At 43.0% G+C, this 26209-nt stretch overlaps 1 protein-coding gene across 6 annotated transcripts; it reads left to right on the forward strand.

Annotated features, from left to right (window-relative positions):
• The first annotated feature begins 6 nt into the window (after window positions 1-6).
• Window positions 7-26209, forward strand: gtf3c2 (general transcription factor IIIC, polypeptide 2, beta). 6 transcript variants are annotated; one of them, XM_079525990.1, is made up of 22 exons: window positions 7-400; window positions 1190-1300; window positions 1472-1592; window positions 2260-2758; window positions 3589-3672; window positions 3831-3973; window positions 4430-4620; window positions 5148-5242; window positions 5353-5430; window positions 5686-5787; window positions 6085-6312; window positions 6842-6953; window positions 7474-7591; window positions 11553-11584; window positions 11873-12002; window positions 12744-12888; window positions 17641-17802; window positions 18078-18165; window positions 18334-18462; window positions 18746-18946; window positions 20339-20446; window positions 25704-26209. In XM_079525990.1, exons 2-22 carry the CDS (start codon window positions 1262-1264, stop codon window positions 25926-25928), a joined length of 3030 nt encoding a protein of 1009 aa, XP_079382116.1. In that variant the 5' UTR covers window positions 7-400; window positions 1190-1261; the 3' UTR covers window positions 25929-26209. The 6 variants fall into 6 exon arrangements, with proteins under 6 accessions (XP_079382116.1, XP_079382120.1, XP_079382117.1 ...); XM_079525994.1 differs by having other exon boundaries at window positions 11556-11584; XM_079525991.1 differs by having other exon boundaries at window positions 7-389.

Raw genomic sequence — 26209 nt, forward strand, 5'->3', positions numbered from 1 at the left:
CGCATGTGACCGGCCAATAGAAATGTAGTAGACGACAACTCGCAAGGGTCTCGCTTTTAATACAAAAATATAATAAAATAAACGAATCTGCTACAAGTTTAGTTAACAACGTGAACGTTGTGAGTTTGTAAATCGGTTATTTTTGGCAAACGGTGTCATCGCGACCAATTATAGGCTATCTAGTTGAAAGAAACGGGCTGTTATTTTGGTTACCGAACTGGTACGTCCCATATGGGTGCACACGCAGATGTAAAACACATTATTGGAAGAAGTACATTGAAAAATGCAAATGCTTCTCGGAGTTGAGTGTCGGAAAGTTGCATGACAAAAGTGGATTTATATGAAACCAAAGGCATGCGGGTACAAAGTGGCCCACGCTGCCCGTAGAGGTGCGAGATTGGTGAGTTTATCGCCATTAAATACAGTACAGTACTGTGCTAATGCACAGCCACAGTTGCATCTTGCAGTCTTGCACACACGGTTTTAAACTGCAGAAGCAAGGGGTGAACGGCGAAAGAAACGTATCAGATAGATCTGGGTACGTCGTAGATTGCAGATTACATTAGCCTAGAAACTGGGTTATACTTTGTCTTTATTGCACTGGGGATTCGAACCCTTGCAGCCCGAAGAGCTGGAACGAACCGACCGACGTCTTCCACTTTGCGCCATAGGACAGGACAAGTGTTAACCACTTTCAACCGGGTCAACTCATTATAGGCGAAAACGGTCCACGTTCGTTTTTATTTTTCATATAGCTAACTGTCAACTATGTGTTAGCATTGCTACTATTATAGTTTGCAAGCCTTGCTACCATCAGAGAAGTCAAGCTAATATTGTTATTTATGTAAGTATGACACAAGATTTGTAGTAACCAGGGGTGGATATGTCCCACACTGGACAGCACAATATTAGAAAGTCAGTCTATTATTATAATATTATTATTTACAGTTGGAAGAAGGTCTCTGGTTCGATCCCGCATGTGTGTCGACGTATTATTAAATTACTTGAGCGCCATCTGGCGACCATGATGAAGTTACAAAGTATTGGAAGCAGAATTATGAAGGTGATCTGTATGGTAAAGCAAGCTATGTAGCCACTGACATTATGAACTCAAGTTTACTCATCGCACAATGTAGCACAAATGAAATATGGTTTGCTAAACTATCGATCCCTGTGCCTCTCCTTCCAGCTTGGCAGAAGACACGAGATGTTGATATGAGAGTGACAAGTCTCAGTCATCGAGCTGGCATTGGTGGCTGAAATGAATTCAGCCAATTACAAACTAACAAGTAATATGGAGGTACGTTTCTTCAGTGTTCATGTTTTGCAATTATGGCATACACTTTTAAGAATATAATGTCACAATATGTCATTAATGGTCTTGAACGTATTTTATTTATTTATTTTGACAGATGGGTGAATGTATGTTGAAGTATAGGTAAAATATGTATTATTTTGTTGTTAACTGCAGCCATCACCCCAGGCAGAGAATGACAGTGTTCCTCTCACACACGAGGTGGCATCCAGGGATGTAACCACAACACAAGCAGCTAGCAGTGAACATCCTCTGGCAACAAGCACATCTGCACAAGGTATGATGTCATAGTGATATATTTTTGTTGTAATAATAAAATGCCTTTGCTTCCGCATGCCCTATTAATGGCAGTCACAAATTATATTTACATGTAAAATGCGCAGTAGCAAAAATCGCAATTTAACAAATCACAGATTACCAATAGTTGAATTGATTAATTGCATAGGGCCTAAATGGATAAAAGGCCGCAAGGACTTGTTTTTGTTTACTAAGTGTTTGACTGTACTCTGTTGCTGTATTTACATGTCTGTCTGTCTGTCTAATAAACTATTCAATTAATCAATCAATCAAAAGGAACAATATACTTATACTTAACAATATACATAACACATTTTCTTTTTACTCTATAGTCTCTTGTTGAGAGCTGTGTGGGAGTTTTCTGTTGTCTACCGCACCATGCACTGTTTTTAATGTATTTCTATCATGAAATAGCCATCTTTGACTTTCACTGACATCATCCAGTACTGGCTACCAGACTGGCCACATGAAGTCTACATCGTGATTTGTTATTAGACTTGGTCTTATTATTCAATACGTTTCACACTTGATCATCTAGCTCCAATTTCACCTCTGCATCTTTTCACATACAGTACATTTGTATTAGTAAATCTAAATATTGAATCTAATCTAAATATAAATATAATAATTGACATTATCTCTCACAGGGGATGGGCCAGTTGAACAGCACTCAGATTTATCTTTGAGCTCAAGGGGGAGAGCACGGAAGAAAAATCCCAAATTTATGGACTACGAAACTGACCAGGATCTTCAAGAGGAAAAAATAAAGGGAAAAAGAAGATCCCCCATCAGGAAAAAGTTGACTAAAGGGAAAGTAACCCAAAAGAGGGGCAGAGGGCGTAAGCGCAAACCAATCAAACCAACGGAGGACTGTGACCAGGAAACTACTGAAAAACAGCCAGTTGAAACTGCAGAAGAACCCTCAAATACATCTCCTAAAAAGACCCCAAAGGCAAAAAGGACTCCAGCTAAAAGGACACCTGCTAAAAAAACGTTAACCGAGCAGCCAAAACCGAGAAGGAAGCAGGTGACAAAGCAGGTGGTACAGGATGTGGGTCCCGCTGAAACACTGGCCACCAGCGTGCCTGAGGAGGAGCAGGAGGAGTGTGCGCCCGGTGGCCGTCCCAGGAGAAGTGCCGCTAAAGCGTAGGTCACATCTACAGTAGTCTGCCACTTACATTCTATTCACTTATATATCATGGCTGTGTCTTTATATGGCCACCTGTGGAGTTAAGGTTGATTTGTACTCGCATGCCGGTGTCATGCACTGGAAATAGATGATCCTCAAGTAGCAGATCAGCTGTTTTGTGATACACCCACCCGGCTTTAGGGGGAATGTCCTACTAGATGACAGATTTTTGGCAGCACAACTTCTCACACTGCAAGAACAACCCCAAAATGCCACAGTGTTATTTGAGGAATGCTGGTGTGCGTTGCACTGTGGGCCAGAAAGCCAGTGAAGGAAGAAGACCATTTCTAGTAACTTTAGAGTAACTATTCCTTCATAAATAGTTAATTGATAATTCGCAATAATTCGTTATTTAATGACTTGTTGTTTTTCTTAAGTGGTTATGGATTTAAAACTACCTAAAATGCCTGTAAATATTTAACGGATCTTGAACAAGCTGCAAGTACAAACAAGTTAAGTACTTAGTAATGACTTATTTAACAACCTTCAGAACAAGTAAACCCTTTCTGCTGTCAACTCCTCCTTCTATTCTGACATCATCAGTACAGGAAAAGACAACACCAGAGCCTCTTCTCTTGTAAGCCACTCTTGGAACCTACAGCTGGCCTCATCTAGCATTCCATCCGACACATATTTTAAAGTGTTAAGGTCCTTGCAGACTGCTGCGTTTTCCCTGCATTTCTTTCGCCCTAAAAAAACAACGCAGCAGTCGGCAAGGACCTTAAAACTTTAATATATGTATTAGATGGGACATTTATATTGTTCTTTTGTTTTTTGATGGAGCCAGAAGTATGAAATTGACAGCATCACTGATGAGAGAGGAGGAAAGGAGAGAGAGAGAGTGGACAGCTGCCGGTCCTGGTCAGGGAAGGTATATGGAAGAACCCCATGTGACCACGGTTACTGTGCCTTCATAGCTCCTTAACATACACAAGCCGACATCATCACAGACACAGGGGTTCTGAAAGGGCACATTGCTTATGCAGTTCAAATGTAACTGGCTTCTAATGGCATCTCGTTCTTCTATAGGGCATTGAAGTACCTCCACTCCTTGGCGAAAGAGGTGCTAGGCGGTCCCAGCAATGACTTGGAAGATCAGCAGAGATCCCAGAGTGGTGCCTCCAGCCCAATCTCTGAGCCTGATCCAGGGTGGAATGCTCCTAAACACAGAGGTATGGCCACAATCCTGTGGCTAACAGCCTAATAAAGGGTTCATACTGTATGCAGTGCTGTACAATCTCAAAAGATTCAAGATTACACATGCTATGCCCATACTGTACATTTATTTTATGCAGATAATGTATTAAATACCAAAACCTTTATTGTATGGAAGAATAATCTTTAGTGCTAAATTTGCCCCAAAACTGGACAGGTATTCTTTTAAATGGCACAAGTAGTAGAGTGCAGAGGAACATGCTAGTCTCTCTTGTCCAGGATCTACACGGCCAAATCTGGAGTGTTCATTTAACTCCAAAAGTCAGTGCTAAAATGGTAGAGATGGTCCCTTACTTACAGTTTTCACTCTTTTTATTTTATTTTATTTTTTTATTTGTATTTGAAATGTGGATCATTTCAGCAGTGTTGTAGCAATCAACTGTAAACTTAGTACCCTTAACATGTGTTTACAGGATGGGCTAAGGGTAGAAAGAGGAAGCGCTGTGACATTGAGGGTGGAGCATCAGATGGAGATGAGGATTTTCTACCGGGAGGCAGTGGCGAAGATGCAGAAGAGGAGGAGGAATATTCAGAAGGGGAACTTGAGTCTGACTTGGAGCCAGCTGTTGAATCCCATGCACAACATCGCATCAACAGGAATATTGTGAGTACTATCTTTGTTCCCTCTATCAACATGTGAGAACAAAAACACAGACTGAACCATTTCCAACATGCCATAAGAATGCCATAAGAAGGCTAGCGGTCTGGGCACATAGACTGATGCGAAGACCGTTGATGCGTGTCACCCTCCATCTCTCTCTCCCCATTTCCTCAGCCTACTGCCCTATCAATAAAAAAGGCATACAATTCTAAAAATAAAATTAAAATGGGAAAATATACACACTTCTTCTTCAAGCTGTTAATTGAATTCAAGGTTACTGTAATTTGTACCATGCTGTGCACAGCAGAGTGAGGCAATATTTGTTGTGATCTAACTAAAATAAATACCAAATGCAGACCCTGTGCAGTCCATATTACTTAAAATAATGTGTAGGGCAAATACAAAAACACGAAAATAAAGTAATAATGAGACTAATGCAAAAGTAGAAGTGACCAGTGTCTTTAGTACAGGTACTCATGCAACAGAATCATGGATGGATGGTCTTTGTGGGGGTTCTCCTCTCTGTGCAGATAAATCAGGGCAGACTGCATGGCACTGCGCCCAATGGACTTCCTAACAACATGCTGCTGCCTTGCTGGGAAAGCACACAGTCCAACCAGAAGTTGTAAGTAGTAGCCTTGCCACTTTTTCCACATGTGTTCATTTGCATGGTCCCTGTGCCGTTGACTGTGTGCATTACTATGCTTGATGTAACTGTGTGCGTTTGGTTTCCAGCCGAGAGAAACATCAAAGCAGCTGGGTCTTCCCAAACTGGATTCCCTCCATGAATGACTGGAACATTGTTCCACAAAGGTTAGTCCCTCTTTTATACAAAATCAAATATTAGTAATAATGTCTCACTGAATGGTTACTGGTGAGAGACAGTCACATTGAAGGGGTGGGTGGATGGGGAGAGAGACTTTAGACTAGAGATATACCATTGGCCAGCTAACGGCTAAAGGCCGGCTACTGGACCCTGAGGCATCAGTCTTGACTGCACAACCATAGAAGCGCGTGTCAAAGTTCATTATTAAATTAAACAATCCTTGTGATCTGTGTGTTCTTAAGTGATTTGGAGGAGTATCTGCCCCAGGAGATGCAGTCTGCTGCTTTCAAGATCTCCCGAGAAGGTCTGACCAAGGCGGAGACCCCTCTACAAAATCTCAACAGGTTGGGACAATCAGCTGCTATAGTTATTATTTAGTGTAGTGCCACAGTGTTTCCCACAATGTGCTTTTCTTATAATAATCTGGATTACTGTATATACACTATTAATATCAAGTCCTATCTAGAATTATTAAAGGTCCCATCCCCATTATGCAATTCCTTCCAGTACAATTTGACATGCATAGTTTAAAACATCCTGGTGGAGGATCCAGGTGCAATTTTATAGTGGCGCTGACTGGACATTGCTGGCTGGTTTGAACACAGAAAAATCACCTGCCTGTTTCTTTGAATCCCTTCCAGGTTTGAGGCTGTGGACACGCACCCAGAGCGCTGGGACACACTCATGTTTACTGGAGGGCCGGTCTGGGCTATGGAATGGTGTCCATGTCCGGACGGCTCCAGTGAAAACCAGTACGTAGCCCTAGCCTGCCACAGAGGCATGGACGACCAGCATTGTTCCAGCAAGAAGTACCCTGGGCCTGGCCTCATTCAACTGTGGGATCTCAGCAAGCTGGAGTATGGTAGTAGGTAAGGGGCAACTCATCCAGATAACATACGTACACAACATCACAGGTTCAGATTGGTCCCATGCTGCTGCATGCTTTTTCCTTTCTCTCCGTTATACTGTTGATAAAAATAGTTTATTCAGTAACAGGGTATCTCCATCTCTCTAGCTCTTTAGTAATTAGAAAATAGATTTTCAGGTCGGCATACCAATTTTATCCCATCAGTAGAGAGAACTCATACAGGATACAGACTAAAGAAGTGAAATTTGGAAGTGATTAAACAAATAAAAAAGCAAATTAGGAACTGGAACACTATGAAATTGAAGCTGACTTGATAGTCTTTTTCTGTCTACTAAAAAACTGGAGAGATGGTGAGACAAGTTCTGTTATGTTATCAGACTATAGAGCTTTAACATTTTTGGCATTTCTTGCTAAAAAAATCACATTGATTGAATATTTTATTAGTCAGAAGGTACAGTCAGACATTTAGGCTAAAAGAATAACTTAAACCACCTTTTCCCCCTGCTCTTATCAAATCCATCTTTTCCCAGTCCAACCTCACGCCCATCTCTAGTGTATGGTTTGGCCCAGGACAAAGGTTTCATCTGGCAACTCAAGTGGTGCCCTGCAGGAGCGTGGGAGCTGCCCACCTACCCCAGGAAGGTAGGAGACATGAGCTGCATCACTCACACACAAGCAGCGCGCTCATACCCAGAGATACATTTTAATATTGCAGATGTCAGCATTGTTTTTAAAAAAAAAAAACAATTGGGGACAGACCAGGGCGTCCGTCCCCACTCCCCAGGATGAAAGTGTCTGCAGAGTGGCTCAGTCCGTTGGTGTGCATGCCATCTAATTTCTATTTTACTTGTTCTCTCTACCCTTTTAAATAGAATTAATCCTAAACACAATAACCCTGGCATCCCTAAAAATAATAAAATGAAAGGGTGCTGATTACATTTGCAAAACTTTGAGTTAACTTTGAGTTAACTTGTTTTGAATTTGTGAAGCAGGGATTCTGTACAATATGTTTTCATTTTTGTTATACAATGAAGGAAATCTCTTTGTCTAAAATAGCCAATCAACACCTCACAATGTGCCACATTTAATTGTGAGCGTATTGTGAGCTTGTAGATTGGCCATTTCCTGACAAAAAGGTTATTCGCTCCTCTCCTTCTGTCAGGCTCCATACCTGCCAAGACTTGGTCTGCTGGCAGTAGCTACCTCCACTGGCGTTGTGACCATCTACAGCCTGCCCCACCCACAAGCTCTACTTGCTGGCAAAGAGCCAGCCAACTCGGGTAAGACTTGGGAGTTGAAATCGAATGTAACTCCAGACAAACAGTGTCGAATAACTCTGATAATTGACGGTGTAACTATCGTGGCTGGCAACCACAAACTGAATAGTCCAGTGATCACTGTATCATTGTGCGATTATGTGGAGGATAATAAAACATTATTTACTGTTTTGGGGGTTACTCCAACTCTTGAAGATATCTTGCCACTATTTGGAGTTTCATCAGGTTGCAGTTTGTCGGTTTCCTCAGTAGGGGGCAGTGTTTGCCAACATTACCAGTTGTGTCTGTTGTCTAATTTAGTGGTTCTCTACTGGGTTCATGCAGGTGCAACAGCCCAGAATATACCCCCGGTCAAACTACAGTATGCCTAGCCTGTTTATAATAATAATATATGAGTATAATCTGGGCTAGTCCAGTTTGTATAAAATAGGCTAGCCCAGAATATACCCCTCTAGCCCAGACTACCCCTTGTGCTCTTCATGAATTATGATTTAGGTATAAACTGTACAGGAGAGATATTTGGTCTAATGCTAAATATATGAATTATGATGTGGAGAAAAAAAAACTTTCAAAGTTCATGTGACCAGCCTGTGACATCAGTCATCCATGAAGTCATCTATTCTATGATGTATCTGTGACAAATTACTCTAAAGGTTCAGTTAAGTGTGATCATAGCCCCTTTGACTTCCATTATAAAAGTTCCATAATATTTCAGTAGTATAAAACGGACGTGAAAAATAAATACTGGCAGTGGGCATACAAAAGTTTTTGCTTATTGGTCCAGTGGTTTGTGAGATTAGCTCCGGACAGACACTCACAAATGGTAAATGGTGCATTTATATAGCGCCTTTATCCAAGGCGCTTTACATAGATTGTGCATTACATTCACCCATTCACACACGCATTCATACACCGATTGCGGCGGAAGCCATGCAAGGTACCAACCAGCACATCGGGAGCAATTTGGGGTTCAGTGTCTTGCCCAAGGACACTTCGACATGTAGCCAGGAGGAGCCGGGATTCGAACCGCCGACCCATGGATAATTGGACGACCTGCTCTACCTCTTGAGCCACAGACAGATAAACAGACACTGTCATAGATGGCTAGCCTCTTGTAGAGCCACACCATAAAAATAGTGAAAATATCAGATCTACAAGCTCACAACAATAGATCAACATAGGTCGACTATTTTCTCTCACCCAGTGGCACAGAGTCTGCATGTACTGTAGTGTACATACAGTACAGCTAACATTGGACGGCTCAGGCGATGGCTCTGTGGTCCAGTCTATCATAATGAGCCTCTGGGGCTGTGGTGATGAAGACTGTTATTAATGAGATTAATGTCTCTGTTATCTGCACCATCCATCATACACAAGACCCTGTTAGTGTCTAGCGAGTGTCTTGTCTGTTAGTCATTCTGGCCATCTGCATGTGTGTACTGTATTCCTCTGTTAGTCTGTCTTTGCCTGTTAACTAAGCCTTAATTTATACTTTGCCCGCACTGCAGTGTCGTATGTCAAAATATTGCGGGCATGTTTTTCACTTCAAAATATAGTTATTAGTTCTAGATGATGCTTGATGAAAGGGTCTCTCATTCGATACACACCAAGCACGTCTTGATAGCAAAAAAGCCGAAAACCAAATGACAACACATTACAGTATATAGCATACAGGTTGGTCCCTGCTTACAATCTGCCTCTCTCTCTCTCTCTCGCGCACACACGCACGCACGCGCACGCACGCGCGCGCACACACACACACACACACACAGTTTGCAGGGGGTTCCTTCAGGAGATAAGGACGCTATTTCACTAGTGCTGATTCACAGTGTTGGATATTTTCCATAATCTCACACCCTATGACTGTCATTCATTCATGGTTGCGTCCTCAAGATTTAGAGGCTGTCTGCTCTGGGCTCTGTTGATGTTGGTGATTTGCGGTGTGCTTTTATTCTCTCACTATGGGCAGCCTGTGGCTTTTACTGCCTGAAAGGAGTCATGCCTTTGTGCCATTGCCACTCTGTCAGGGACAGAATGAATGGCTGTTTTGTTTATCCCCATCACAACTATCAGCCAGTCAGTCAATATCTTCTTTTAATAATCTTTTTTTTAACCACATTAATCCATAGGGTTCCTAATCCTGTCATATTAGCCACAAAACATTTGGGATAAATCATAAATAGCAGATCGGCTATTTTTGGTGTAGAGGCAAAAAGGGAGGGAGGCAAGAACTGTAGCCTGGAAACCAGACCAATCTTCCAGAGCGGCACATCACTGCATCAGAAGTCTTTTTTGTTTTTCACACTCAAAGCATCTGCCATCAGGACGGACATTATATATGTACATTATATTCTGGTTTGGATTGCCAGTTGAAACATTAGGCAGTCACACAGCATGAATGGTTGTGCTGTATTTCTGTTGCTTCACCAACTCTCCATAGCCTTTGATTTCCATTATATTTCTGGTCACGGCTCATTGTCTCCACATTCACAGTGAGTGTTTCAAGGCGGGCAGTGGTGGTGGGGAGAGGCTTCCCTCCAGTGATGTTGGTTATGGGATTTTGAAAGGTTAGAGGGCATTTAACACTTGTGCTGTGTGGCGGCGCTTGGCTGATTTCACAATGGAAGCTGTAATACTATGTTGACCATTAAGTTACTTTAAATAACACAATGTTCCTCTCTTGCAGCTGCTTTTAGACTGGGGCCATGAAACATTATCACACTTTTGTGTGCAAACCCACGTCTATTGCATTACCGGTATTTAATTACAGTACTATCTACTCACACCTACTTGTATGCTTTATGGAGGGAGTCGGGACAGGGAGGCGCAGTGAATATGTTTTCAAATGGTGCACGTTTCAGTTCAATTTTATATTTTAACTGTTCCACTTAGAATGTTTGTCCATGTTATTGGGTGAGGGGTGGAAAAGCACCTCAGTGTGGTGAACAGAGGCGAGAGGTGGAGTCAAGGTTTGGTTGGTGAGTACGCGGTACTGATGTTTTGATGTCTGCATCACCCTAAGGTGACTTATCCGACTCCCCAGTGATTGAAAGTCATCTGCGCTTGAAGACATGGCACTAAGAGGGTCATTCAGGGTCAAATGGGGAAGGACAGGCCGCAGGCGTGCCGTGAAGCCTAATTTATGCTCCATTGCACGTAGCATCACGCGATGAAAATAGCAGACCTACAAGATCACAACGCGTCACATCCATGTGTAAATCGGGCTCACGATGGGCGCGTCCTTCTGACTGGGCAATACCCATTTGTGACAGATCATTTCTGAATTGCTTTCTGCCCGCCAGCGCCAATGACTGAGTGTGAAATAGCAAATGGGAGGCGGATACATGGATGAGGGGATTGGGTGGTGGGGACAAAACAGAGATCAGAGCAGCATAGAAAAAAAATAGATAAATTATGGTGCGGTTTCCCATCCGACAAAGAGACAAGGATCTGTAATTGAAATGACAAAGAAGATCCATCGCTGAGACAGTAGCTTGGCTTTGGAAGGCATGCATTTTAGGCGTAGTAGCTGATGCCTTGTGGCCCCCTATCCCCGAAGCCCCACCCACCAACCCCACACTACACATTCCCTGTCTGTCAATCATCCCTGCCTTGGCTAGAATTGGAAGGCAGCCAAGGCCTTCTAGATGGGATGGAGGAGTAAAGACTGGTGGTCGGCCTGACAACAGGAAGCTGAAGAGCATCCTCCAAGTAAAGTGAATTTTGTAGATCATGTTTTTCATTGGGCTGCTTGATGGAGGAGAAAGCAGACCTTGTTCAATGTCTGATGGTAGCCGTGGAACAGTGGAAGCTGTTCAGAAAATTGGTGGTTGATACTACGATAGGCCACCTTGACTTTCAGCTGTTGTCTTAGGGGTCTCCCAAGTCCCTAGTATGTCCTATGAGACATATAATATACTGTATGCTGCTATACTGAGAGAAAATGTGTTGTTTCTTTCAACAGAAGAATCCAGTCAAGTGCCCCCTATATTCAAGGTACGCTCCTATACCTTTTTGTTCTTGTTTACTGTAAATCGCTCTGGATTAAGAGCATCTGCTAAATGCCTAAATTGTAAATTGCATAAATTACACCTGTCTTGCGTGTGTGTGTGTGTGTGTGTGTGTGTGTGTGTGTGTGTGTGTGTGTGTGTGTGTGTGTGTGTGTGTGTGTGTGTGTGTGTGTGTGTGTGTGTGTGTGTGTGTGCGTGTGCGTGTGTGTGTCATCTTCTAGCTGTGTTTCCCATTACACCTTCTTATTAAAGCATTCCCATTCCTCTCTTCCAGGCCAAGGGTCTGATAACTCTGAAGTTGGGTTCCTTCAGAGCTCCACACAATGAAATGAGTGGACAAGTTCTATCTATGGACTGGTCAGCGATGAAAGACCACAGCGTCGTGGCTCTGGGCTTCTATGACGGTATGAAGTGGTGCATTCAAGTTCTGTTCTGTGTACTCATTCAAATCCTCCTGTGCATTTACGCATGAATTGAATGTGTGGGAATTAAGCTTTTAGTGCTGTAACCACACGAACCTTAGCGTCCATATTCTGAGAATGACATAATAGGTGAACATTTGGTGAAAAATATTCAAACATTCATTGAAAACAGCAAATCTAAAAGCTTGTAATCAAAAGGTCTCCTATGCAGGGGATGCCACATATTTATGGCAAAGAGGTTTGGTGTAGAGTGAAAAGGAGGGGAGTCAGGGACCGAGTACAGACCCCTGGAGGACCCCGGTTAACAGGGTTAAAGTGGTTAGGAAATGCCTGAATTTGCTTTCAGATGCAGTATAGTACTTGTTAACAGTGTTTTACACAATAGTTGATGGTGATTTGTTTCATTGGTGTATGAGTGTTCAAATACAATGCATACTAATTACAATTAGTCTGCACACTGTTATTAGCTACCAATTTTGTATTGCTAGTCAACATTTTGGGATCAGGATAACAATTAGAACCAGACTGGTGTATCGGTTAGGCTGATATATTGGCCATTATTTGACTTCTTTGACGACATCGGTATCGGCAATTATGTAACAAATGTGTAGTTTTCAAAAAGTTGTCAAAATGTTCAGTTTCTGTTTGTGTATATGTTTGTGCATATACTGTATATATATAATAATAGTGTTATAACATATTTCTGTCTCTCTCTCTCTGTAGGATTAGTAGGACTGTGGAACTTGTCGTCCAAATCGTCTTTTATGCGTATGCGTGAGCCAGACCGCTCCCTCACCTTCCTGCCCTATCGTTGTTTCCAGGCCCACGACAACTGTGTCAGAGCCCTGGCTTTCTGCCCTGCTTCCAGGTACCACTCTCTCTCATCCATGCCTCTGCCCCTTAGTCCCCTCGTAGTTGGACCTTATCCTATCTTATCAAGCTCGCAATGTTGTGAGCTTGTAGATCTGCTGTTGTCACATAGCCAATCTTACAGTGGAAAAGCTGATTATCATGCTATTTTAACAAATTATGCTGGAGATCCCTTCAAGGACCCTTAAGTTGTGGGTCCCTGTACCCTACTTTGAGCAACTAGGGACATGTGGCCACCTTGACGAGTGCCCACCTGTATTTATTACGGGCGGCCAAGCACAGCGTAGCCAACACCGTCGCCAATCACAGCACTGATATAGTCCGTTGTCGTAACCTCAACCGCAATGCATAGTGGGTTACAGGTGCATGATGGGAAGCCGAGTTTGTATTAGCCGATCATGTCACACACGCCTCCCAAGCCCCCAGATCGGCTGTCCAACGTTGAAGCTGTCACTACCTACTGGCCAAAAGCACGTTCATGGAGGTGGAGGGACGTTCAGTGACGTCATTTGCGTAACGTGCGTCAACCCTGACCTCAAATTTGAGACCGCTCTCAACTTCTGCTCCCTCGAGCCATTGAGTTATGATGGTACTTCCGGCAGTCTTCCGGGTGCTTCAAAACGCCACTGAGCAACTTCCATTGAAATGAATAGGGGGCGGGGCAGTCCGCCCTCTATCCTTTATAACTCTATGGCGCCTCCATGCAGTGCAAGGTGCAGCTTCTAGTACGGCGTCTCTGTTCAAGCCTGTGCAGCTTCTAGTACGGCGTCTCTGTTCAAGCCTGTGCAGCTTCTAGTACGGCGTCTCTGTTCAAGCCTGTGCAGCTTCTAGTACGGCGTCTCTGTTCAAGCCTGTGCAGCTTCTAGTACGGCGTCTCTGTTCAAGCCTGTGCAGCTTCTAGTACGGCGTCTCTGTTCAAGGTGCAGCTTCTAGTACGGCGTCTCTGTTCAAGGTGCAGCTTCTAGTACGGCGTCTCTGTTCAAGGTGCAGCTTCTAGTACGGCGTCTCTGTTCAAGGTGCAGCTTCTAGTACGGCGTCTCTGTTCAAGGTGCAGCTTCTAGTACGGCGTCTCTGTTCAAGCCTGTGCAGCTTCTAGTACGGCGTCTCTGTTCAAGCCTGTGCAGCTTCTAGTACGGCGTTTCTGTTCAAGGTGCAGCTTCTAGTACGGCGTCTCTGTTCAAGCCTGTGCAGCTTCTAGTACGGCGTCTCTGTTCAAGCCTGTGCAGCTTCTAGTACGGCGTTTCTGTTCAAGGTGCAGCTTCTAGTACGGCGTCTCTGTTCAAGGTGCAGCTTCTAGTACGGCGTCTCTGTTCAAGGTGCAGCTTCTAGTACGGCGTCTCTGTTCAAGGTGCAGCTTCTAGTACGGCGTCTCTGTTCAAGCCTGTGCAGCTTCTAGTACGGCGTCTCTGTTCAAGCCTGTGCAGCTTCTAGTACGGCGTCTCTGTTCAAGCCTGTGCAGCTTCTAGTACGGCGTCTCTGTTCAAGCCTGTGCAGTCGGCGTGCGCAAATATGCGCTTGACACGTGTGGGTTAGAATCTTGATCTTGTGCGTTCTGCCACAAGGAAGCATATGCCCCATATGCCTCTATCCAGATGTTCTGGCCGGGGGGAGAATATGCCCTCGCTTATACATGTCGTTCCAACACGACCTTGAGCATCTATTCATGCGCCGCTGTATTAAGCTTACTGACCCGTGTCATATTCCAACCCCCTCTTCCTATCCTACCGTTGAGTGACAACGCTATACAGTATTTACAGATCAGACGATATCCCTAATGTATGCACAGTTCAGCAATATGCCTCTGTGTAAATATGGAAACCAGGCTTGTGGATGATTCTTGGTAAAAGGGGAAGCAACAGAATGGTTAGGCTGACTTTATATTGTATTTTCATATCTTCATGTGATTATTTCTGTCATATTTGAGAATGTATTGAAATATTGCCTGGCCGAGCCATGTTCCACTCACTGCACGCCTCTCCGTTCTCCATTGTACTGTGAAATGTACCAAAAAGGCCATCGAACATGTTTTATGTTCACTGGTTGATATAGCCTTATCTGGGACAGTATAGTAAGTAGACCCCCCCTAAAAAAAAGAAAAAGGTCATGCAACCTTGTGCAGTGAATTTAATTCAGAGTGTAGTCTAGAAGGTCTTCAGGCCATTAACATTCACAGCATGTCGGCTTGTTTATATCGGCCTCATCTATGGCTGTGGAGTGTAACGGCCACTGTCAACCTCCTGGCTACAAGCTTCACGAAGCTGCATTATGTGTGTGTTGAGCTGTCAAGAAGTTTACTTCCACACAGAGAGAAAGAGAAACCGAGTGAGCGTGCAACTCCACCGTAGGGAAGCTCCAGCAGGGGTTTTCCATCCTCCTTGTCCTCTTATCATGCTATGGGGTACATGAGTCATTCAGCTAAAATCGTGTGTGTGTGTGTGTGTGTGTGTGTGTGTGTGCGTGTGCGTGTGTGTGTGCGTGTGCGTGTGCGTGTGCGTGTGCGTGCGCGTGCGCGTGCGTGTGCGCGGAGGGGCTTGGATAGAAAGGTGAGTTTAGATTTGAAATCAAAATTGTTGAAGAGATTCAGAAGGGGAAAGCACATTATTTTTTAGGGGCGCTAGCCCCTCCTATATACAGCATTTGTCCTCACACGTCTCAATATTTGCCATTGACAACGAAAGGAGAAATTAGGTCAAATGTCCGCAAAATATGACGTAAATGTTGTCCCCACGCGTCTCATATTTGCCATTGACAATGAAAGGAGAACTTATGTCAAATCTCCGACAAATATGACGTAAATTTGTGGCAACATAAACATTAAATGCCATTGACAATGAAGGGAAAATTTACGTCGTATGTAGACGAGCAAATTGGCTAACCAATCACATCAATTTAGTGATGATGATGTATAATGATAAGAACGCCCCAAACGGGTGTGATTTTTATATTGCAATTCTGAACAATTGAAATTCTGAACTCCAATAATGTCACTGTTGAAAGGCATCTGCAGTTCACGGTACGTTGATGGTTAGTTACACTGCTACAACTTTCTCAAAATGTGCAATGAATGGAACTTGTCATCTACATCATGTTTAGGCATATGTATGTACCAGAATGCTCCTGTACAGTATATATCCACTGCATACTGACAATATTGCCATATGGTGTTTACAAAGTTGAGTTAAAGTACCTGTTAACTGTCTGTAATATTATGCTGGTTGAGGGAAAATGCGATGTGAGCTTGTACTGTCGCTAATTTGTTGTGAAGCCACTTGCAGTAGAAAGTGCTATATAAATTCCAGATATTATATTATTATTTTTATATGCTGATGACAAAAGGGATCTCACCATATATGGGCATAAAAGGGACAAGGACAGACAGATATCTTCATACAGTATATGAGTATAAAAGGGACACAGGTAGACGACAGAGACATCTACATACAGTATATGGGCACAAAAGGGACAGACATGGCTACTCTGACTTGGATATTTGGTCGGTGGTGCGAGTAGGTCTGAGGGCCTTGTAGCGGCCCGAACTTCTAGTTTAAAAAATCAATTCTAATTTTTCTGCTTTGATTTGTTGAAAATAATCTATAAATTATACTTTAAAAAAAGCATGCTGCAAGGTTATTCAATTAATTGGAAAAGTAATCGATAGAATAATCACCAAGAAATAGTTGCAGCCCTACTGCAGACTTTAACTGGAGGGTCGACCATCATTCCAGACTGCCAATGTGACCTTTGCTCTTCTGTCTGTAGACCAAGACTCAGGCTACCACAGTCGTGGACATAGATCAACTGGCCAATGGAGCAGGGAAAACTAATTAGAGAGAGTTAACGGAGCAAGGAGACGGTTGCGCGTGCATGCGCGCGTGTATTCACAGGGAATTGAATGAGTGAAAAGTGTGGATGGAAGAGATAATGTTTCAATTTTAAGCACTTGGCTGACACTATAATCGAGAGTGACTTACTTGAATATCGCTGGCGGAGGGCTCTCTAACTAATCCCTCCTGCTTTCCCAACCCCAACTACCATGCCTCTCACTCATCCACATGTTTCACCTTCAAACAAGTTTGTGAAATGTCACACTATGGAAATTAAAACTGTAGACAGACAGACGGACACTATGGACCTGGGCATTTGCTATTTTGCACACTGAGCTCTTAAGTATGTTTATTCAGATAATGTGTTAGGGTTTGGATATGTGAATATTTGAACATCTGTATATTTCCATTTTCTGAATTCTGGGCTAAAATAATAAAGATTCCACAACTTCATGGCATATTTACACCTAAAACGTATAAATATTTTACAAACAATTAACCCGTCAGAGATTAGCATCCAGGGTCTAACTTTCTCCTGCCGTGCTGTGAACACTTTTGCTGGCCATGGCTGCTGATTGATTGAGAATAAGCACAGGAAAGTACAGTTCAATTCAAGGTCTGTTAAGAGAAATAATAACCCAAGAAAGCACTAGGGCTTGTTTCCATTGGGGTCCGTTTTTGAATTGCAGCCAGTGCCAGCCACCTGTAAGTGCTCATTGAGGGCGGTTTTGAAGGAGAGTAGGGATTCACATAACCTTTATGACTGTTGGTACTAGGGGTGTTTCAAAATGTTGTGAGATACAGTAAATGAAAACTAAATGAATTTAACCCCTTGTTTGAGCCTAATCTAAGCGTTGAACGTGATTATTTTGTTGAACTCCCTCTGGTGTTGTGATTGTGGACGTGTGTGTGTGTGTGTGTGTCAGTGATCTGATGGTGACTGCTGGAGACGACCGCATTCTGAAGACGTGGGACCTGACGAGGCTGTACGACTGCATCAATGCACAGAAGCGTCACCTGACAACTGAGATCTTTTGGCCCTTACACGGCTCTGGCTACTTTTTGTCCCAAGAGAGCACCTATGCGCCGTATGTATGATACACAATTCTTGTAGTCTTACTTTCTCACATTGATTCTTGTGTTTTGTTTTGATAAAACCCTGTTGATCCCCAGGGCGTGGAATTCAATTTAACAGCAGCAAATCGACAGCATGCAATGATCAATAAAATACAGAACACTAACACAGCAGCACATTATATTGCCCCTTTCTTCTCTTTTTTCCCTTCCACATACTCTCTTTTGGTTTCATTCCGTCTGCTGTTGATGCTCCTTGATGGTCTTGTATTGCTGGTTTGTTCCTCAGAAATGGCAGCCAAGGCATGCATTTCATAGACCTGGGCTACAACAAGATCAAGGCTGCCTTCCTGGTCCCCAGGATGGCCACTATGTGGGTGAGTGTTGTTTTTCCATGTGCCATTAGCCACAGTGCTAGCCGTGAGAGGGCGCAGCTGGTCGAGCTGTTCCTTTGATTCTAACTTTTCCACAACTGAACCCATTCTAAGTTTCATATGAGATGATCATCTCGATGCTGATTGAGTCTCTTTTCCATGTAATTTCAGTCCATGTCGTTCAGTGACTGGATGAACTGCCTCTTGACGTCCGACACCGTGGGCGAGGTGATCTTTGATCTACTTCCCCGGCTCAACTCCAACATCCAGAACACCAAACTGACCCAGCAGAGGCGATTTGTACGTTCATGTAACCTGTTAAGACCCGTTAAGAGGTGTTCCCGCATGACGTCTGAGTACGATCATGCGCATAGCCTCTATTATTATATTATTATTATATGGACAGTAGGGTTTTGATTGATTGAATTGAATTGAATACTTTATTAACAAGTTTGTTAACAGTACAGGGAGTACAGTAAACGGCTATGCAGAAAGGATGCCACAAAACTTGTTTCCATTGTGGTCCATTGCACTCCATTCATCAGTGGTTAACGCCTCCCATGTGTTGTGCTTCTGTCTGCAGCCGGTGTATTTCACAGACATGGTGCCTTTTGAGGCGAGCACCTCCAATGACACCGCGGGAGGGGAGGGTGAGGGCGAGACGGAAAGACCAGCGGTGGTGCCAAGCGAGAACGTCGACAGACCAGGGGGAGCTGAAAGCCTGACCCAGACATACAGAGAGGCTGTCAAGCAATACTACCTCCACTATAGAGACTTTGATATGGTGCGTGCGTGTGTGTACGCATGTGTACACACGTGCATGTGTGTCTTACGCGCCGCTGTGAGCCTAATCATCTATTTTCGTCATGTGACACCCGTGCGCAACTAAGTATAAATTGGATCAAGTACCACTTATGCCGTATATACTGTAACCTTTGAAAAGGTTTGACACTTTCTGAAATTTGTAGAAAGGTTTAGCCTATGTTGACATCTGTAAAATATGACTGCCAGGTTGAAAGTGGTTTTATCTCAGGAAGGTGGGGGCTTTTGTTATGTTACCCCTTAGCTATCATTAGAGTTACATGTGCTCAGCGATGCGGTACAAACTCACAAATGATTTCCGATCGCTGTATGCGCGCCGGCTCACCATGGACAGCGCTCGCACCTTTTGAGATACAGCGCTTTGAAAATCCTGTTATAATGGAGGCTCAATGGAGCTGGATTTTTGACTGGAAAATTGACGGTCGCTACTTTCATATATGGAATATACGGTTGTCTACCAACATACGCGTAGATAACACCAGTAGGTACTGATAGCCTAGCTACGTTTATAAACGTAGATAGCAGCGTAAAAGTGAATGGATGCAAAGCTTCTGTCCTGCACCCAGCCCCACCCCCACCGCACTCCCATCTGTTCCGTTGTGTTCTGCATCATTGACCATGTCACTGCTATGCATATACGCAAACACACAAATGGTTAATGCACATAGGCTCACCCTTTCTGGCACAGAAACACACATTGTCTGTCTAGGAGACCCTGACCATCAAACCGTGACTGCTGACTACTACCCCAAAGAGCCAGCTGGTCCACCGCTATTATTGCCTCCATCAGATAAAGGGCAGCTCTGTGTGTGTGTGTGTGTGTGTGTGTGTGTGTGTGTGTGTGTGTGTGTGTGTGTGTGTGTGTGTGTGTGTGTGTGTGTGTGTGTGTGTGTGTGTGTGTGTGTGTGTGTGTGTGTGTGTGTGTGTGTGTGTGTGTGTGTGTGTGTGTGTGTGTGTGTGTGTGTGTGTGTGTGTGTGGCTCAGTGTTTTTGTCTACACTTCAAACAATAAACACACTTAGTTCACTCCTGAGGGAAGTTTGAGGGAAAAACTAGATGTTCTTAAACTTTGGAAATAAGCTGATCCTGCGAGGGAAGGGAAGTTTCAGCTTCACCCAGCTGATGGCTGCTCAGATGGTCATTATACTGTAAGTGTCCGGCGGGAAAGCTGTTAGGGGTTAAGTAGTGTCTTGCTCAGGGACACTTCAAACACATACTGTACTGTATACTGGGCTGACCGGGAAGGCAAACCGGTGACCTTTTTGATTATCAACACAGAGCTACATCTGCCCTGAAGAAAGGCTAGTCCAGGTAAACATGTAATGTACTATTTTATTCTCTCTTACACTTTGTAGCGGTCCTTTAAGAACTTCCAGACACGGACGCCATGGAAAAGGATGCGAAACACAGAGTATTCCACCAGGGTAGATTTTGACGTCATGCCGATGGGTGCACTACATAAGGTATGGAGTAAACTCCCACTTACATTCCTATCGTCACTGTCCATAGGAAACCTTATACTTGTATGTTCCTTTTTTTTATTATTATTTTTAAAACATTTTTAACATTTTTAAATGGTGAACACTTGACATCGCGTAGCATTGTGAACTTGCAGATCTGCTATTTTCACTACTTTTGTGCGACACACTTGTATGATGAACTTGGTCAAAAAATGTAAAAAGTTGAAATATGAAGATACAAAGTTTCTACCCGATAAAATGCCATTCCATTCAGTGTCAGAAATATACAGAGATACCTTCCTTAATCTCAACATGCCCCTGAAATCAAAGGGAGGGGCAATTATTTTTCACTTTCAGGTTTCACTTTCAATTCAGGTTAACATTACATTTGATTAAAATGTGCTTCCAAGGGGATTTCTTGATTGAACGAAAACCCATCATGGACCAAACCTTTCTGCTATTTAAAATGCATTAAAAACCAACAATTACATAGCTTTGACAAAGCATAATGATCACCATTGATTGCGTAGTCTATCAACAGTCTCAACAATGAATATATATTACTTAAAATACAGTGTACAATGTATAAACATGGAAAATATGAATGAATAGGTGTATCAACAGTCTGTCTGAATATGATTGACTATACCGTATGTCCAGTCTATCAACAGTTAAGCATGACAAGCTCATGAATATGTACGGTACGTTCTAGCAGTAGTAGTAGTCAAGTTGACAGCAAGGACATGAAAGGACACGGTTCTAACGTCAATCCTGCACAAGACACTAACCCTAACTACCCCCTGTGCTCCTCTGTGGGCAGCACTTACACTTATGTAGGACGCTATCCTCATCATTCTTGTGAGGTCATTTGGTCCTCATAAATGTGAAAGAAGAACACACACTCACACATGTGCGTGCGGAAACACACACACACACACACACTGCAGGCCTCATTAGACCTACTCTCAGTGGTGGAAAGTAACTAAGTAGATTTACTGAAGTACTGTACTTAAGTACAATTTTGAGGTATTTGTGCTTTACTTGAGTATTTCCAATTTCCTTTTTTTTCTACTCCACTACATCTCAGATCCAGATATTGTACTTTTTATTCCACTACATTTATTTGAAAACCTTAGTTACTAGTTACTTTGTAGATTTGGATTATTATTACAAAACATACACTAACCACTTCAGCCCAATATACGGTACGTTTCGGCCATTTGAAAATAGCCAATCTACTTGAAAACTTGAAATAGGACACTCTGCATAATCAGGAAAAATATACCCAAGTACATTTGGAAATCCAGACTGTTACTTGTAACAGTATTTCTATATTGCAGTATTGATACTTTTTATTTGAGTAGTTTTTCCACAGAATTTTACAATCGTCTCACAGAGGAACGTAACAATAAAAATCACACCTGTGTGAAGTGAGGGGCGCTCTTATCATTGTACATCATCATGACGTAACATGTCCATACGCTATGACGTACATTCATACGTATCATTGTACATCATCATGACGTAACATGTCCATACGCTATGACGTCCATACGCATATGACGTACATTCTCCATGCATTGTCAATGGGAATTTAATGTTTGTGTAAGACAAAAATCTACACTAATAGCTGAATATAGGAGGGGCTAGCGCCCCTCAGAAATCACACCTGTGTGAAGTGAGGGGCGCTCTTATCATCATACATCATCATACATCACGTCATTCGTTAGGCAGATTTTTTTTTACAAAAATGATTTTTATTATTGTGAGAACGATGGCTTCCATTTTCGCATTGCAACTTTTCAGGACTAGAAAGCCTGCAGTTTCTATTAGCTTGGATTCCCCTTCGATGATGTCACTGGTGGACGGGTTTCTGAACTGCCCACAGCTCTCCTATGAGAGGGTAGAAAATAATGTGTGCCATTTTATCATGATTATTAGTGAGGACCTATTATATGAAGATAGGTTGAAAAGTGGTGAAGTGGTCTTTGCACACACCCTCAAAGCTGGACATAGGAGGGGCTAGTGCCCCTCAACAAAGGGAACCAAGGGGAAATGATCTAGCACCATGAAAAACAGTCAAATCCATAAAGGTTGATGGAGATCAGTATACTGTATGGCTGCATCACAGATAGAAGGGGGGAGGGGCATGAGAGTTGAGCAAAAAGGGAGAGGAAGCAAAGGAGAGAGAGAGAGAGCACACTGACTCTTCTCGTTGATGGCCAACCATAAAACGTACAGAATGTAATGGTGTGTAAAATGAGAAGAATGTCACCCTGGGTCCTAGTGCAGAGAGGCAGGTTGGTGTGTGTGGGGGTGAAGGATAAAGGAGACAGCCATTTGGGCTTTGGAGGTGTTTAATGTCACCGATAGAGGGATTGATGGAGGAAGTGTGGAATTTGCCCCAAAAGATGGCACTGTGCCCTGTGGTGTGACAAGATGAAGAGGCAAGTATTGGGATGGTTTCGAAGAAAAAAATGTAAAAAAAATATGCCCTTATGCATTTGTCGTGAGTTGAGTCATGGCTCACAGACTGACGGAGAAAACAGCAGGGCAAAGGAAGACTAAACTGCACTGCATACTCCAGAAAATATCCAATAATCACTCATATTTTTCATATATTGTGAATATTTTAGTTACTTTTTAGAACTTTGATTTGATACATGAAGATGGTGTAGGTTGGACTAGGCTGACTAGTTTGACTCAAATCAAACAGTGGTTCTTAATGTGGGGTCCTTGAGGGGTTGGGTTGCAGGGGTCCCCAGCTAAATTACTAATATTTAGAAACCAAATAATGGACCCTTAACCTCGTCTTGTTTAGTCACTTTATTCTTGCGATGTTATCCAGAGTGAATGGGAATGAGTGAACAGATAGCGTCTAGTTCAAGGACACAAAGCAGCTGTGCTCTTAATGTTATGGCAGAGAACGGAGCACTGGGGGGGGGGGGGGGGGGGGCTACAGAGGGAGGAAGTGCAGGCAGTCGGGCATGGAATATTGTGTAAGGTGTAATTTATACTTGGTCGCAAGACCAACAGAGATGATGTCTTTTATTATTTTTCCTTTTTCATTTAGAATTATGATGCTTTTATCGATTGAGCAATAACGTGTAAATTAACCTTAACCACATTCAACAACATTCGCAGAAAATAGCCGATCTACAAGCGCGGCAACGCGTTGTGTTTCTAGATGGTGTTGAGGGAAGAAAATGTAGTACAACATGTTTGGGTTAGGGTCATATGCAGCTAAATGTCAACCATAGAGCTTGGGTTTAGCTCCAGTATTTAGTACTTTTATTCTCTTATTTGTGTGTGTGTGTGTGTGTGTGTGTGTGTGTGTGTGTGTGTGTGTGTGTGTGTGTGTGTGTGTGTGTGTGTGTGTGTGTGTGTGTGTGTGTGTGTGTGTGTGTGTGTGTGTGTGTGTGTGTGTGTGTGTGTGTGTGTGTGTGTGTGTGTGTGTGTGTGTGTGATCAATGATCTGTCCCCAGCTTAGCTCTGTTCTCCCCCACTAGATTCAGATAGCCTTAACTGTGTAGTTAACATCATTATGATGGATCTATAGTTAAGTCTCAGTGGGAGCAGATAGATTTACTCGCACAATACACACTGACTGAATGGCCGCGTATCGGTCCTCATTTATCTGCATTTGCACTTGGAACTGAGTGAGGCAGTGGAAAACAAGGCCAAGACAAGCAGAATAAGTGTCAGTTGTACAAATTAACTACTAGTCTAGTCTAGTCTAGTCTAAATGGTCGATACCTTATTCCTTAGGTCGGACTTGAACACAATACTCATGCCATCTGTAGTCCCTGAGCAGACTTGAACACAATACTCATGCCATCTGTAGTCCCTGAGCAGACTTGAACACAATACTCATGCCATCTGTAGTCCCTGAGCAGACTTGAACACAATACTCATGCCATCTGTAGTCCCTGAGCAGACTTGAACACAATACTCATGCCATCTGTAGTCCCTGAGCAGACTTGAACACAATACTCATGCCATCTGTAGTCCCTGAGCAGGCTCTGAACACAACACTCATGCCATCTCGCATTCCAATCATGCAGTACTTGAGAGTATCCACTCTTTTGACTGTCCTGCGTCATGATTATGAATATGATGATGATCTGATGTCACAGGAAATTAATTAACCATGTTTAGCAGCAAACCTGTCGTTTTTTAACTCATTAAAACCGGGAAAGCATCCGTGTCATTTTAGATTTTAGCGTTGGCTATTCAATAATAAAATAAAAAACGCTTTCAATGGCCTGTATCTCCAAATCGGCGCAATGAATGTCGTTTCTGGTGAAAACGGCCGACAGCAGGCGCTGTGATACTCAGGTTTTTTCACCACCGACTGAGAACAACAACCGGTCAAAACACCACATACAGCATTTTGTCATTGTAACATCCGGTTACGGATATTTGGCTCTTCAAAATAAGGGTTGCGTGCGATAAAACCTTGGCAATGCACGATAAATAGATTAATTAATCCTGGCGGGAAATGGGTTTTAAGTAGGCAACGTTTCGTTCACTACTGACCTTCAGAACCTATCAAGACTGTGACTGTGGACCTGGCCTCCTCACAGAGCACTACCATGGACTGCTACCATATTACACCACTACACTGTATTTTATCTTCTTCTTATACCACTATATATTATCTGACATCATTGTTATACCATATTATATTATCTTACACTATTACTTTTATTATTATTGCTATTGCTACTACTTGTATTTGCCTGTATCTCCTCTCTGTCTCCCCTGCTCTCTCTATTCTTCTCTATTTCTTTTCTCTCCTCCGACACGGTCGAGGCATTTGGCCGCCCACCCTAGAGTCGGGTTCTGCTTGACGTTTCCTAAGGGGGAGTTTTTCGTTACCACTGTCGCAAAATTGCTTGCTCAGGGTGGGATCTCTGTCGGTTCTCTGCTTACATGTAAAGTGTCTTGACTCTTGAGACAACTTGTTGTGATTCATTTAACTTTAATAAAACTGAATTGAATTGAATTCAGGCATAACACAGCATTTGATATAGTGTTGGTGATTAAACAATAGCAGATATATACAAGCTCACAGCGTGTCACTTCGTGCTACACTGCGAGCTTGTAGATCTGCTATTTTTAAACATTTTTTAAAAGATCTTGAAAGTGTGAGAACTACTGATTTAGAGGGCATTTGTAGAATCGCCCCAGGTCTTAATGGTAACTATGTTGCATTGTTTTAAAACCTCCTTTCTCTCTCCCCCCCCACCCCCCGCAGGTTCGCTTTAACCCCAACATGAGCAGCCACACCTGGCTTATGTCCGGCGGCCAGGCAGGGCTAGTCAGACTTCACTGTCTGAGTAGCATGTGCAGAGAAGAAACCAAGAAGCTGGTCATGAAGTGCAAGAAACAGTTCAATGCCCTCTACTCCCCACAGAGCCAGAGCCAGAGCCAGGACACAGAGACTGTAACAGCAGCTCAGACCAGCACTGAGCCACTATAGCACTGTTTTTAGAGGTATCACCCTGATGCGTCAGAAAGTGGTTCTTATTTTGTTGTAATGTTTTTTTTAATCTCGCCCCATTTGTCTGTATGTTGATGTCCGTAAAATGTTAGTTTTCTATATCACGTCAGCCTAGTTTCCTTTAAACATTCCCACTCGAGTAGTTAGGAGGCCACACAATTGTCAGGAATTTATTTGTTCCATTTTTGTTTGGTTTTATTCGTTTTTTAGGGTGCTTTTTGTAAGAATTGTCAGTTGTGTGAATAAATTATGTAAGTGGA

Source organism: Electrona antarctica, assembly GCF_951216825.1.
Source record: "Electrona antarctica genome assembly, chromosome: 17".
Classification (NCBI taxonomy): domain Eukaryota; kingdom Metazoa; phylum Chordata; class Actinopteri; order Myctophiformes; family Myctophidae; genus Electrona; species Electrona antarctica.

Coding starts and splice junctions, on each gene's coding strand:
- gtf3c2 (XM_079525990.1), top strand. CDS start 1,262: ATGAATTCAGCCAATTACAAACTAACAAGTAATATGGAG. Junction 3,974..4,429: donor GAATGCTCCTAAACACAGAG/GTATGGCCACAA, acceptor ATGTGTTTACAG/GATGGGCTAAGGGTAGAAAG. Junction 18,463..18,745: donor TGACCCAGCAGAGGCGATTT/GTACGTTCATGT, acceptor TTCTGTCTGCAG/CCGGTGTATTTCACAGACAT.